Source organism: Oenanthe melanoleuca, chromosome 20 (assembly GCF_029582105.1).
Source record: "Oenanthe melanoleuca isolate GR-GAL-2019-014 chromosome 20, OMel1.0, whole genome shotgun sequence".
Taxonomy (NCBI): Eukaryota; Metazoa; Chordata; class Aves; order Passeriformes; family Muscicapidae; genus Oenanthe; species Oenanthe melanoleuca.
This window is the reverse complement of record NC_079353.1, coordinates 7,211,804-7,225,987: the sequence shown is the minus strand read 5'-3', so window position 1 is coordinate 7,225,987 and position 14,184 is coordinate 7,211,804. Positions and strand designations below refer to the sequence as shown.

At 54.8% G+C, this 14,184-nt stretch overlaps 1 protein-coding gene across 6 annotated transcripts in view; it reads left to right on the top strand.

Annotated features, from left to right (window-relative positions):
- BCL2L1 (BCL2 like 1) overlaps positions 1-14,184 on the top strand; it is a 19,048-nt gene extending 4,864 nt beyond the window's left edge. For all 6 annotated transcript variants that reach the window (XM_056507863.1, XM_056507865.1, XM_056507866.1 and 3 more), the window contains exon 3: positions 12,440-14,184. In XM_056507863.1, coding sequence (XP_056363838.1) covers positions 12,440-12,577 — 138 coding nt within the window. In that variant the 3' untranslated portion in view covers positions 12,578-14,184. The remainder of the gene's footprint in view (positions 1-12,439) is intronic.

Here is a 14,184-nt window from a genome sequence, read left to right as displayed (position 1 = left end):
AAAGGCAGCATAGGAGGGCCATGGGGTGCAAGTGCCTTTGGAGGCTGCTCTGTGCTGGGCTGTAGCAGTTCTCTTGAGAAATCAAGTTTTGAGGCAAGGGGAAATAGCAAATCTTGCTCCATAATGTTAACATAGGAGTGTTTTGTCACATTTACTGGCTCTGCCTTGGTTTGCCCTCCGCTCTGCAATCTGGCACTGGGAAAACAAACAAACGAGCAACCCAAGGGGAACATTTAATAACCAGCCAGAAGAGAGCTGCTGCCTTGGCAAGCCATCACATCCAAAAAGGAGGCTTTCCTAGGGCAGTTGCTTTGACCAGGACCGGGTGCCACTAGCTGTGAAGTTGAAATGGTGATGCCAGTGGGTATTGGGAGTCATGGTGGGAGAAATCTGGTGAGTAGGAAGGAAGGAGGGGGAAGTGCAGGGTGAAGGGTAGAGAGCCTTGCAGGCAGAGATGTACTGACCGTGCTTAATCTGTTTGAGAAAGGAAAGTGAGCAGTAGTTCCTGCCTGGCTGTGACCCTCCAGTGCATGACAGCTTTTCCTTCAAGGCTAAATCCACATCCAGAGCCCACTCTGAATTTAAGGAGGGTTTTAAGGAGGGTTTTCTGAATGAGCTTGGAGTTAGATCTGTGGATATAAAGTCAAGAGGTTTGTAGGGCATATGGTGGGCACCAACATGAAGGGGCTCTGTCAGGCTAGATCTGAAAGCAAATAGCATCTTTAGCACCTGTCTGGAATACATGAATCCCAACAAACTGTACTAGGGTGATGGAGAATAAACTACTTCCTGCGATGGCTCAGTGCTTCCTGGGTTCTCAGTTGACCCTGGCTACACAGGACATGGTGTGCTGGCACATGTTGTGTCTGTCACAGTGGACGAGAAGGTTGGAATTCTCTTTGGGGAAAACCCTTTGAAGATGTCAATATAGCAAGCTCATTTTTATCTTTTAATTTTTTTTTCTGAATGGTAGGAAATGACTCAGCCTGTGTCATATGACAACACACAGCTGGGATTTTGTCCTGTGCTCTGGCTCCAGGCTCCTCATTGGTTTCAGGCTGAGAGTTAGACTTTGATTCTCAGCTCTTTGGAAATGCTTTTTGGCATTGCGCCTTGTGTCCCAGGTATCCTGCACAAGCTGTCCCTGCCACTACCACATTTCCTGGGACTGTGGTTTGCCAGAGTTCTGCCCTTCTGTGTTACAAGCTGGATTTCGGGGATGTCCCAGCACTTCTAGTCCTGTTTGAAATCACAGCCATCCGTTCCACGTGGTGGTCAACATGCAGCAGAACTGACTCAGTGGAAGTGACTTAGCATACCCTAGGTCATGCTTTGTGGTCTTGAAGATGGATCTTATGGCTTCATCTCAGGCTGAGAGAATTGGGGTTGTTCTGCCTGGAGAAGAGAGGGCTCCCTGCCCATGCCTGAAGAGATTCCAACAGAGCTGGAGGGGGACTTTGGACAAGGGCATGGAGTGACAAGACAAGGGGAATTCCTCCCCACTGACAGAGGGCAGAGTTAGATTGGATATTAGGAAGGTTCTCTGCCCTGTGAGGTTTATGAGACATTGGCACTGGTTGCTCAGAGAAGCTGTGGCTGCCCCATCCCTGGAAGTGTTCATAGTCAGGTTGCATGGGGCTTTGAGCAACCTGGTCTGTGGTACTCAGCTGTACTATTGCTTTGCACTTTGTCCTTGGCAATTACTTTACAGCCTTGATCCCTTGCAGCTGAGACGATAGCCCCATTGTCATCACCTGCATTGGTTGAAAAAAATACTGTCCTCCTGCCAGTGGGGTTCCCCTTGTCCCTTCACAGTCCAGGGTATTTCTCCCTGGCTATGGGAGCTTCCAGCAGTGTCCTGGCTCAGGCTATCCTGCCTGGAGCAACCAGCCCAGGTAGCTGTATCCTCGCTGATGGCTGGAGATCTGGGCTCAGCGTTCAGATCCCTGGCAGCTCCTCACCCAGCTTCGACCTGGGAGGCTTTTCTGCAGTGCTCTCCAGGAAATGCCATTGGAATGACTTCCACTGCAGCTTCCTGCCCGGCCCACAGGAGCATTCCTGCCACTAGACCAAGAGCAATGCAGAGGCTGATTTCAGAGCATTGCTCTTTACCCCGTTTACTCGTTCTCCTTCTTTGGGGCCCTGCCTGTTTTCCTTGCTGCCTCTCGGTGTGTGGTGCAGTTTGATTACGTTCCTTAGATCTGTGATTACAGCAGGCGCCTGGAAAGCCAAACTCCTGCCCGTGGCTGGCTGTGGCTCAGAGCAGCCCACTTAACCCCGGGGTCTTTGAGCGAAAGGGATAGTGTTTCCTTCACTCCCAGGGGAGCCACTGGCAACTCTGATTCGTAAAGCACTCTGAGGCTCTTTAATCCGAAGAACTGAGTGTCATTTAAAAAAAGACCTGTGAAATAATTAACAAACTGTTTCTTGCTGCTCTGTGTTCACAGCTGCTCTCAGTAATGTCATTCCGCCCGCTCATCCTGCTCCTCTCTGACGCTGGAGCCTAGTCCCTGGAGCGCTGCCCGCAGTCTCTCCCTGTTTCAGCAGCAGTGGGGTGTCCCAGTGCAGCAGAAAGGGGAGATGGGAGCTCTCTTTTTCCCAGTGGAAGCTGCAGCTTTCTCTGTGTGTCTGGGCTGTTGTGCCTGATTTCCGTGGAGCTCCTGTATGGTTTATGTACACGGTTTCCCCCCGGGAGCAGCAACACGCCTGCGGCACACGCTGGGTACAGCTGAATGGTGGTGTGGTGCTCTGGGACCTTTGCTGAAGCTGAGAAAGGTTTGGTGTCCTTTGGTTTTTACCAAGCAGCTGATGGCTGTAAGCACAGTCCCATCTTGACATAATATTTCTCTAGCAGCTCTTTCCCCACTAGCTGTAAAGCTGGAATATTCCCAGGAGGAGCTGGGGGAAGGGAAGGGATGGATATCAGTTGTGGAAGTATTGCAGACCTGCTGAACCGAGAGGCGAGGGATTAATGGTGGCTTCTGCCATGGGAGCAGAAGTCGGCTGGGGGCAGCTGCTGTGTCCCCTCTGGGGACCTCAGAGCAGCTGGGGTGTTGACCTACCTGCTGATTCAGAGCAAAGGTATCCACTGTGGGTGGCTCTGCCTTGCAGTGACAGGAGAGCAGCCACTCTCCTCCACCCTCTACTCTCCTACTCCACCCTCCCACAAGGCAGGGATGTTGCCCTTAAACACTATTGTTCTGAGCCACTAAAGTTTAACGCACAGAATGGAGGCACAAAAGGGAAGTGGAGTCCATTCTTGCTTTACTGCCCTGACCTTGGACAGGAAAACTTCCTTCTCCCTTCTCCTCACCTGGAAGGATGTGTGGAGGAGTTCTTGGCAAGATCTCTCTGAAGTCCTGCTCCTAATCATTCTTGAGATGCCAAGAGCTCAAGTTAGGGAACATGCATTCCAGAGTCGTGGGAGAGCTTCTCCCACAGTGCAGCCATGGAGGGGGCAGTGGGCAGGCTCAGGGCACGGGCTGGCACCCGTGGTGCTCAGGTGGGGAGAAGGGTTACTCTGCCACAGCAGAACAGCCCAGTGGAACGAGGGTGCCGAGGGCTGCTGGGGGTCAGAACCGTTAGCAGATGGCTCCAGCTGGGCTTACCGGAGAGCAGGTGTGGGTTTCGGGAGCAGCCTTTTATGAGAGATGTCAGTTTTGAACCCGGGAGGCTCAAGGGGCTGAGCCGTGGCTGCCACAACTCGCATGCTGTGGAGCTGTGACCTAGTTGTGCTGTAGAAATGCTCGGTTTATTTTTTATTTTTAGGTATTTTGCTTATTTTATCTTCATGTTTAATTTAGTTAGCAAAAAAAGAATCGGAGGGCTGAGCAGTGCTGGGAAGGACTGCCTGCAGGCGGGAACGCCCGCTGCAGCTCCGTGCAGCCAGCATCTCTCCAGCTGCCCCCGTCTTCTCTCGGACACGTGCTCACGTGTACCAGCCCAGTGCTGTCTCTCAGGATCTCTTTAATGGGAAACCCAGTGCACTCAGCGCTGCTGCCTGCCTCCGGGGTAGTGAGGGAGGGAGGAGCAGGATTCGGAGCGTTAACCAGAGAGGCTCCCGTGGCCACAGGGACTGTTTGAATGTTGTGCTGTAACTGGTCTGCCTTCCCTCTGCTGCTGGGAGCAGGAGGCTGGGGGAGCTTGGTGTTTCAGGGGGCTTTGGGCTGGTTACTTTTTCGACTGCTGCTTGCCTCTGCACTGGCACAGCATGCCCAGGGAAGGGTAATGGGCTGTATCTGCAAAGAGGGAAGTTTCAGGGGGTTGTGCGATTCCCTTGGGGAGAGCTGTTTGAATTCATTGCATTATCCTCCTTCCTGCTCAAGCTTGTGTTTCAGCTGTGTCTGCAGACGTAGCTGCTGATTTAAGTAGATCCAATTAGTAGCTAGCTCCTGGCATTAGTATCCTGCTTGGGGAGATGAGCCCTGGAGATGAGGAGCCTCCAGTGGGAGTAGGGCTGGGCTCAGCCTTTCAGCCCCCATTCCCAATCTGGGATGGACCCAGAGTTCCCCAGCTCACAGCCCTGCACCTGAGCTCAGAGGGAAACCGAGGCAGGTGTCCTACTCTGCCTGGCCAAGAACAAAGAGCAGGCAGGTTCTCCCTGTCTGTACTGCTGCCAGACAGGTGCTCTTAAAAGTGAAATCAAATACTCCAAAGCTGGCAGCAGGCAGGGCTTGGAGCAGGAGCTGGAGCTGCTCACACCAGGACTGTGCAAGGAGCCTATGGGCAGAGCTGTGCAGTGACCTGGCTCTTGGGGTAGGACTTGAAAGGAAGCTGCTGGAACTGGCTGCTTCTTGAAGGAGCATGGAAGGGTTTTCTTCTCTGCTGGAGGATGAAGGGCTCTTTGTGAAGCTCAGAGAAGTCTAGGCTGGCATGGAGCTGGTTTGGTTTGAATGCAGCTAGTGCCATGATCAGGTGGAGCAGGACCGCTGTCTGCATTGCTTCTCTGGACAGTACCAGTCCCATTTGCCCATCCCTCTGGTTTGTGCCACCATTGAGGCTGAGCAAGACTGGGGACACTACCAGTATATTGTGCAGGGAGCACGTCTGGTGGCAGTATGTGGCATTACTCTCTGTGTGTGACTCGTGGTGAGCTGGCTCAGGGTTTGGGCTGGGATGTGGGTGCTGGGTGTGTGTGTGGCCCTGGGTAGTGCCTGGGTGACATATGACTTACATATGGAGAAAATGAGGTGTTGCTACCTGTAAAACAGCCATCACAGAGTGTTGCAAGTGCCTCCATCCTATACTTGCATGGCTCACCAGTGTATTAAACTTGCTGGAGAGCTAATGTCTTTTAATAGAGCAACTGACCTCATTTAGAAGCTTCCACTGCACCAGCCAGTGATTATTTCATGCAGCAACATGCATGGAGAAGCCCAGGGCAGAGCACATGCTGCACTGCTCTTTCTCGCGTTTGCTGCATCAACTGCCTACTGTGTTTCCTGCCCTCAGCAAGGATTTTGCTAAAAGGGACTTTGTGGCTTGAATAATTTGAGATTTCATGGAAACTAACAGGAAGTGAAAACAAAATGAGCACATCTTCCTCCTCTTCCTGCACCTCCACCCTTTCCCCTTTTTCATTCAAGTGGCATGTAAGAAATTCAGCAGCCTCGTGAGGTGCCGGGGCTGAAGTAGGAAGTGGTAAAGCTTGGCAGTCACTCCTCCAGGATGCTGGATGAGGGCAGCTCTTCCCCAGGATCCATCTCCTCTGGGGACCATCCCTGCACCCAGGCTGACTCCTTTGAGCCCTGGTAACATCAGCATTCCCGGTGGGGTGGGTTTGGTGAGGCTCACAGTGTGGGTGAGGACCAGAAAGAGCTGTCAGCATCTCCCACTCATCCCCTGGCAGGAGAGAACGTGGCTCAGCAGCCGGGCACACGTGAGCATGGCACGTCTCCCCGGCACAGGTTTCCCCACGGTTACACAAGGGCACGATTGCACAGGAGCTCTGACGTTGAGGAAGAGCAAAGACAAGGTGGAAATTGAGCTCTGTTCCCTGCGTGCTAGTGGCCCTGCTGAGGTGCTGTCCGGCACAGCGAGTTGGCCACGGCCCTTTGCTCTGCAGCCCCGCGGGCGGCAGATAACCGGGACATGAAAACAGGAGCCTTCCCTGCCCCCCGAGCGTGCCTCTTGCACAAAGGCTGCTCTGCTGCGGGGCTCAGACACCATCTGTCCGGTGGGGAGAAGCATCAGAGAGACCTTCTTTCCTCGGACTATTCCACTTAATGCCCTTTGGAAAACAATCCCATTCCCAGCAGGTGCTAATCTCTTGAGTGGATCCGGCTCAGCCAATGTGTTCTTCGCTGTGCCTTTGTACCAGAGCCGTGTCTCCTGCCATCCTCTCCTGCCCTGCCGAGCCCTGGGCAGGGCTGCAGCACCTTCGGGAACCCTCAGCCTGGTTAGCTCTGGGAGAAACACTGATGAAAGATGGATGCAAGTGGATTAGTCATTCACATCGTCTCCAGCTTTAATACACATGAATGTTTCAGCAGATTTCTGGAACAGAGAGTGCAATTCCCTCCTCTCCATCTCGTGCTGTGCACAGCAGTCTCCCGGGGCAGGGATGGGGGTTACAGCTGTCACCGTAGCCTCTTTCATGTATTTGGAAAACGCTGAAATTGTGCTGAATGGTGTGGGGTTATTGCGGGTTCCCTGGAGCCGGTGATGAAACCAGTTTGACAGAAGGCTGCCGTGGCAAGGATTAGGACTGGAATGTGCTAGTGAGGGTTTGTTTCTGGTTAGAAAAGAGCTGGCTCTGGCCTGGGCTAGGCTGGAGCCCCGCAGGTCTGTTGGGCTTTGGCCTGAGGGGCAGCCTCCCTGCCAGTCCCCCCATGCTGCAGCCCCACAGCAAAGCCCGAGTGAGAAGAGAAAGAAGAGGGGATGTTCTTATTTAATTAACTCTTTTTTGAATTTATGGCTGCCTCCTTCTCTGTCGCAGGTCTCAGTGAATGCCCTGGGATTTGGGCAGGGACAGCACCCCAGGGTCCACAACACCCTAGCACCAGCTCCAAGGGCAGGAAAGGCAGGAGAGGCGGTGGGTGGGTGGCATTCCCTGCCATTGTCATGGAGATCAGCAGCTGCTTCCCTGGAGGTCACCATTTGCATAACAGTTAGAGCTGAGTCTCTGGAGTATTTGCACCTGCAGCTGCTGTCCCCAGAGCCCCTTCTTCTCTCTGTGTCCCAGAGCCCCTTCCTCATCCCATTCTGAGCCTGCCAGGGGTTGCTGGTGGGAGGCAAGTGGGGTGAAGCTGCGGATCTTCTCTGCCCATGGAAGTGAGATTGAAACTAGATGATCTTTAAGGTTCCCTCTAACCATTCTAGGGTCTGTGTTTCTATGGGGAAGGTCAGACCTGCCTTGGATGGCAGCCTCCCTTGTCATGCTCCTGAGCCAGGTGCTCACCTTGACTTTCACTGCCCAGCACTGCAGGCAGCCCTGCAACCTCTGCAGTTATACTCTGTCCCTGCTGCCCTCCTTCCAGGGCTGGGAGTGGTGGGGGCCACACATGGATACAGCATCAGGGGGAGTGGGGCAGAGAGAGAAGAACCTCTAGAATGTCTCTTCCATTCATATCACAAAGGGACCCACAGATCTGTGTTTACAGGATCCCAGTGGCAGCCTTTGGGAATACTTATGTTTTCTTTTATTCTTAAAGCTCTCAGCTGCCTTTTCTCCCCTGTGCTTCACCTCCAGGTTCACATATGCCAGCCCCATGTGGTGAGCTGGCAGCCCAAAGGGGCTCTGGGAGCAGGTTGCTGTCGATGCAGGGCTTTGTTGTGGTCTGTGCTGAGCTGCTGCCTTTTTTTCCCCTCCTTGTCTTGCTGCTCAGCACAAAACTGTTCCCAGCATCTCATTAACAAATGTCTGATCATCCAGATGACTCTGCTCCCGGCCAGTGGTTGCTTTTAGGCCTCTGAGCAGGAACACAGCTGTACTTACGGTGAAGGTAAAACAGAAACAGCCTTGTTTTCAAGGGAAACATTGCCTCGTGATGAGAATGCCTGGGTTGGGAGTCAGATGCTGTGGCTCATGCTGCTGGCTCGCACACACTCTGGGAAAGGCACTTAACCTCCCCATAGCTCTGTTGATCCATCTGGGAACAGTGCTGGCTTATCCCACGGGACGTTCTGGGGAACCAGCTAATTTTTGATAAAACACATGAGGATCCTTGGGTTGGAAAGGCTGTTGTACATGCTGAGGTGGCTGCAGGGGGTGTCTGTCTCACTGGGCTGGCTGGGTATCAGAGCCATGGGGAAACTCCAAAGCTCCTGCTGGAGTCCAAGTCTCCACGTCAAAGTTTGACTAAGTTCACCTGAATGCTCCCAGTAGAGCCTGGCTCTTCTCTGCTGGTTTTCAGAGCTTTGTCCTGGTGTCTCAGTGACCTCCATAGCCTTCACCCCCTTATGCAGGGCAAGCTTTGAGCCCCAAACTGACAGAGCCCTCCCCTCTCTGCTCTCCTGCCTTACCAGAGGCCAGATGGGAGTTTATTGCCCACATCTGCTTCCTTCACCTGCCCTCATGGCTCAGTGTCACCGAATCCTCTTTCCCCAAGTGCTGGGGCTTATCTTGAAAGAGGAACCTGCTCTGCTCACCCTGAATGAGATCCAGCAACTGTTCTCCCTGGTGAATGAAACCAACCAAGCAAATGAGAGCCTCAAATTTTAGGAGTTCCCCTTCCCAGGCCAGGAGGTGAGTAGTGTCTCAGCCAGAAGTCATGCTTCTTTAGTCTGCTCTCCCAGCTGGGCCAGAGCACTTCAGGTCAGACCTGCTCCTCCTCCCTTTTTGCCACAGGATTATGTGTGGGCACTGGACAGCTTTTAAATGGTTGCTGCATCCCACACTAGGAGGGGGTGATGGGTGCTGGGTTGCAGTTTGGGGCTCTGTGAGTGTTCAGAGAGCTTTTCCCACTGCAGAACATCACTGTCCTGGCTCTGGGGGGTGGTGGAGCCTGACTTTCCAGGTTCTCTGTCCTCTGCAAGCAGCATGTGCAGCAGGAGGGAAACACCCCCTGCTCCAACTCCTCCAGCAAGTTGTATTTTAGGCTCCAACAAGAAAATGTGGATTCCTTCTCCAGCTCTGGGGAGGAGAGGCAAAGGCAGGGGATTGCCTCTTGCATAGGAATAAGATCTCTGTTTCCTCATTGCCTGCTCTGGAGCATCCTCCTCTGGGACGTGTCAGTCACCCGGGCAGGGGAAGGGGATGCGATGGCGTTTGGATGGAACAATCTGTCCTCGAGGGTGGAAGAGGCCCAGGATTGAGACACTGACCACTGACGTGCTGTTGCTACCACAGTCCTTGTGATCAGCTCAGGAATTCCAAGTATTTCCTCTCAGATAAAGGTGACTGGGGGAGGCCAGAAATATCTGAACGTGTCTGGGCAAGCCTGAGATCCAAACACCAGGCCGGAGAGGTCAGGATCAGTCCTGAGAGTGCTGGGCTTCAGGTGCAGAGCAGCCGAGCCCTGGGATGGTGTGGGAACAGGGCAAGCTGCCTTTCCCTAACCTTCAGCCCACCCACAGCATGGGCAGGGAGGACGCTCCTGCCTGTTTTCCCACTCCCTCTGGTCTGGGATCTGGTTCCCAGGGGGCACATCTGGGATCAAAGTTGTGCAGAGGCTGAGCTGTCACAGCTTTTAGGGTGGTTTCTCCAGGGAAGGGCAAGGCACTCTCCTCGAGTCTCCTACAGCCCCCAGCTGTGGCTCCAGCAGCTGCTGTTCCCTTCCCAGGGGAAGGAGAGGGGCTCACGTCCCCTCCCTGCCCGTGCTGGGCTCTGGCTGTGCTCCTCTCCGCCTGTAGCACCCGATAGCTCCGCGTTCACTGTGCGCCATTTATCTCTCCCTCAGCAAACACTTCCTTTTCTTGGAAGCAAGGGCTTCTTGGAACTGCCTTTCCCCAAGCTCGGCAGCGCATGCCATGGAAAAAGCAGGAGAAGCGGCTGCCAGCCCTTCTTGGCTCCCTGCCCTGCTGGGTGGGCCTCTCCTGGTGCCTGCCCCACAGGGAAGCTGGGTAGATGTGTTGCCCTGTTCACCACTGCAGCCTTCCTGGGCACAGTGGGGACATCCCTGCTGTGCGTCAGGAAGAGCCTGTGGAGATCTGTGGGACTCTCAGTGGGGCAGGTCCTACAGAATCCCTGAGGAAAGCAGGTTTTCTGGGGAATACACCACAAGGATGCAGCTGCCTTCCTCCAGCTGAGCATTCTGCAGCCTCAGGTGCTGTGAGCAAGTGGCTGGGATGTGTGTCCAAGGGAAGGGCCATCCCTGGAGCAAGGGCCCTGCCACTGAGAGATGAAAACGTATGCTGAGTTGGAAGACACCCACAAGGATCATCAAGTCCAGCTCCTGGCCCTGCACAGGACAGCCCAGAAATCCCACCATGTGCCTGAGAACGCGGTCCAAACACTCCTTCAACTCTGATGCAGGCTTGGTGCCATGACCACTGCCCTGGGGAGCCTGTTCCAATGCCCAGCCAGCCTCCTGGTGAAGAACCTTTTTCTAATATCCAACCTAAATGTCCCCCCCCAGACACAAATGTTGTAGGGATGGTGTTTTTTGGACAGGTGCCTTCTGCCTCTGTTCCCTGTGCCCTCTATCCCTGCCAGCCTGCTCTCAGTTTGTTGTCACTGCCATGCCCTGTCACAACTCCATGCTCATCACCACCTATCAACAGAGGGATTTCCTGTGCCAGTATTTAAAATATCTACTTATTGGGTTTGGTCTGTGCTCCTGTCCCTCTCCTGCAGCACATCACTCGTTGTTCCCTGGGTGAGTGGACTGGCAGCAGGCAGCAGCTCTCACCTTTGTCCCTGGACAGCACCTGCCTGTGAGCTCCATCCTGCTCAGTCCTGCAGGGCCAGTACAACACCTCCACAGATCTTGTGCCAGCTGGCAGGAATGGTGGGAAGTAAGCTGCCTTCTGCCACTCTGTGTAGGTGGTTGGAGTCATGGGGATGACTGTCATGTCCCTGAAGGGGACTCTAAGTGAGGTGGCCGCAGTGACATACCCCAGGGTGAGTTAGCAAAGTCCCTGTGTCCCAATACTCTGCCCTTGGGTCTGTGAGTACCTCCTCATGGTCGGGATGTGGAAGGCAGCTGGGTGTCTGGTGGGAAATGGAGCAGAGCTTGGGTGGCAGAGGCAGTGCTGAGGTGCACAGCTTATCAAGGACCGGATCCCCTCTGGTGGGGAGTCTTGTGGCAATGGAGAGAACACAGCCCAGCTGCCTGGAATAAGCATGCAGGTCTGCTGCACACCCTGTTTGAAAAACTGTGAGTGAGCTTGGTTATAAGGATGTGGCAAGGTGAGGAGATACCCCACAAGCTGTGACCATCCTGGCATTGTTTGGTGGGAGCTGGGAGACTTGGCACCATGTTCTATTGAAGAAAGCACCTGGATGCCAGCCATGACCTGGCCACCAAACCCCCGTAGTCCTGCAGCCACAGGCTGTGGGCAGGTGTGGGAGGCAGAGTGCTGGCAGAGCAGGCAGGCAGGAATACTCCCCCTGCCTGCGCAGAGCCGTAGCGAGGCACGACAGCGTCAGCAGGGCTTATCTCTGCTTTCCCAGAGCAGCCGGGTTACTGGAACTGCTTTCACTTATCAGGGAGCAGGGGATCTTGCTGGGAAGATGGGCTCAAGGTGCGACAGCATCAAGCCCCTGCTGACGCTTAGCTGCTGGTGATCCCTCAGCTTCCTCTCTGGCCGGCCCTGCACCTCCTGCTCAGCCCTGATAAACCTGAGAGATCCTGGGCCACGTGTTTCCCTGCTGCCTACCCAGGGACCCCTCCTGCCCTGCCGTGTGCGGCTCAAGGACCCCAACAGCTCTCCTTATGATGGGCTGAGGTCTTCCCAGCTCCTGCTGGAGATGAGGGGCTGAAGGCAGCCGGCTTGGACAAGCTGGGCCGGAGTGACTGCATTCCTGGCCAAGCCTCGTGCTTGGCCTGCTCTCCTGAAGCCGTGGGAAGGCAGTAACTTGGCGACCCAATGTCTGCCTTCGCCGCAGGGATTCGTGAAATCCAGCTCGTGTTGTGGAGTAACCTGCGAGGGCCGGGATGTGGGAGTGGGAGGTGGATGGCTCCACTATGGATACAAAATCACTGGAGGGATGCACGGTGTGGGCTCCCACAGCCATCGGCACCAGCCCTGCTGCTGCTTCCATAGGCCTTGGCCAGAGAATGGAGCCCAGCGGGTTCCCACTGCAATGATTTCTATCACACTTGGATGCTAATTTTAGAGATCCAAGAGCATGTGATGCATCCCCTGCCCTGCCCGCGTGGTACTGTCCTCTCAAATCCTTTCTGGCATCCTCTTCTCTCATGACTCTGCTTCTCCCCTTGCCCTGTGTGCATGATTCAGAGTGAGGAAGCACAAGGCATCTGTCATCTTCCTGGTCCCCACCACCACCTTCCTGCCAGCCCTTCCCTCTGTGCTCACCACTCTCCTCTTCCCACAGGAGCGCTTTGTGGACCTCTATGGGAACAATGCTGCTGCCGAGGTGAGAAAAGGCCAGGAGACCTTCAACAAATGGCTCCTGACCGGGGCGACGGTGGCTGGAGTGCTTCTGCTGGGATCGCTGCTGAGCCGCAAGTGAGCCGCCGCCGAGCCCCCCGCAGCCAGGGCGGCTGCGCCTTCACCGCCACATCCACTACACTCCGCTCCCGAGCACCATCACGGCACAGGGGCAGCCCCTCCATCCCAGCCGAGCACCCTGCTCCGGGCAGTTTTCTCCCTCGTGCCGCCAGCTCCTTTATTGTAGCCTGTCTTATTTACTGTTCCGTTGTGTTTTAGAGGCGCTGAGACCAATGCAGCACTTCAGCTCCCAGCGCTGGGGAGATCCAGGCAGCTGGGGGGGGCACAGGCTAGAAGGTGTCCCAGCCCTGCAGGGTTCTCCAAATAATTTGGAAGAGAATAAACAGACTTATTTTTGCATGTGTGAGTGCGTGCGTGTGTGTAGATGTGTCACTAATATAAAGTTGCCCAGCCAGAGCAAGGGTCAGGCTCCATGCCCCCATCTCTGGCACGCTCAGGCACCCGGAAAAGGCAGGCTGCCCAGCGGGATGAAGCTTCCCTGCAGCATCCCCATCCTGTCCTTGCTTCCCAAGTCAGAGCTCATCCCTGTATGGCAGGGGGAGCAGGAGGAAGAGGCAGAGGCCAGGAGTGAGGAGCTTTGCCCTTGGTCAGCCCTGTGTGAATTCCTTTCTCCCCACATCATCAACTGCTGGGAGCTGCAGCCTGTCCAGATGAGGATGGTGTGCCAGGCCCAGAGCTGTGTGTGGTGTGAAGGGTTCTTTGTCCTCTTCCTCCTCCTCACTCCAAATGTTGATGGCTGTGGGACAGTGCTCATCCCTTCCCAGCCTGCTCTTCTGGGCTGGCAAAAGAAGGAGGCAGGAGAGAGGGAGAGTGCTTGTCCCTGGCACAAGGGGCTTTGCAGAGAGCTGGGGCTGTGGTGTCCAGGATTCCAGAGCTAGGGATTGGAAGGGTCAGGGGAAGCACTTTCACAGGGGTGGCAAAGCCCAGGGAGCAGCTGATTAATGGGATGAGCGGGGAAGTAAGCCCAGGGGGGATGGGAGTGAGGGCTGGCACTGGCTGAGAGCACCTCTGCAGAGGCTCTTTGGGGACAACAGGAGCTATGGCCTCTCCACTGCTGTCCCACATGTTCCCAGTCCCACAGTGCAGGCAGATGCCTGGCCCCATGCATGGCTGTGATGGCTGCATGCAGTGACTGAGGTGTCTGGCTTCCCTCCCCCCTCATCCCCACGCTGCTCCTTCTGCTGCTGGAGCAGGGAACCTCCGGCCTTTGAGCTGAAATTAGCTTCCAGAATAAACACCCTCATCCTTCAGAGCCCACCACGGGCAGACACAGCTGTCCACAGCTTGTCCGTGTACATACCGCCCGTGCTCTGCTGTACATATACGAGTAGTTTTTAATTCATTTGTGAATACTATTAATGCTATTTTTGTTATCTTGTCTGTCCGTATTTATGTGTGGGACCGTGCTCCCTGCAGAGGCCATGCTGGGATGGAGGTCGGGGAGAACCGGAGGTTCCAAGGGGGCTCACTTGGCCACTGAGCACGGACTCGCACTCCTCATGTGGGACCCACTCAGATCCCGCATGGGGAGCACGAGGATTAGCATTAGCCCATTGAACGCTTCGGTTTGCAGGTGGAGGTGAATCCACAAATAAATTTGTCATTTGA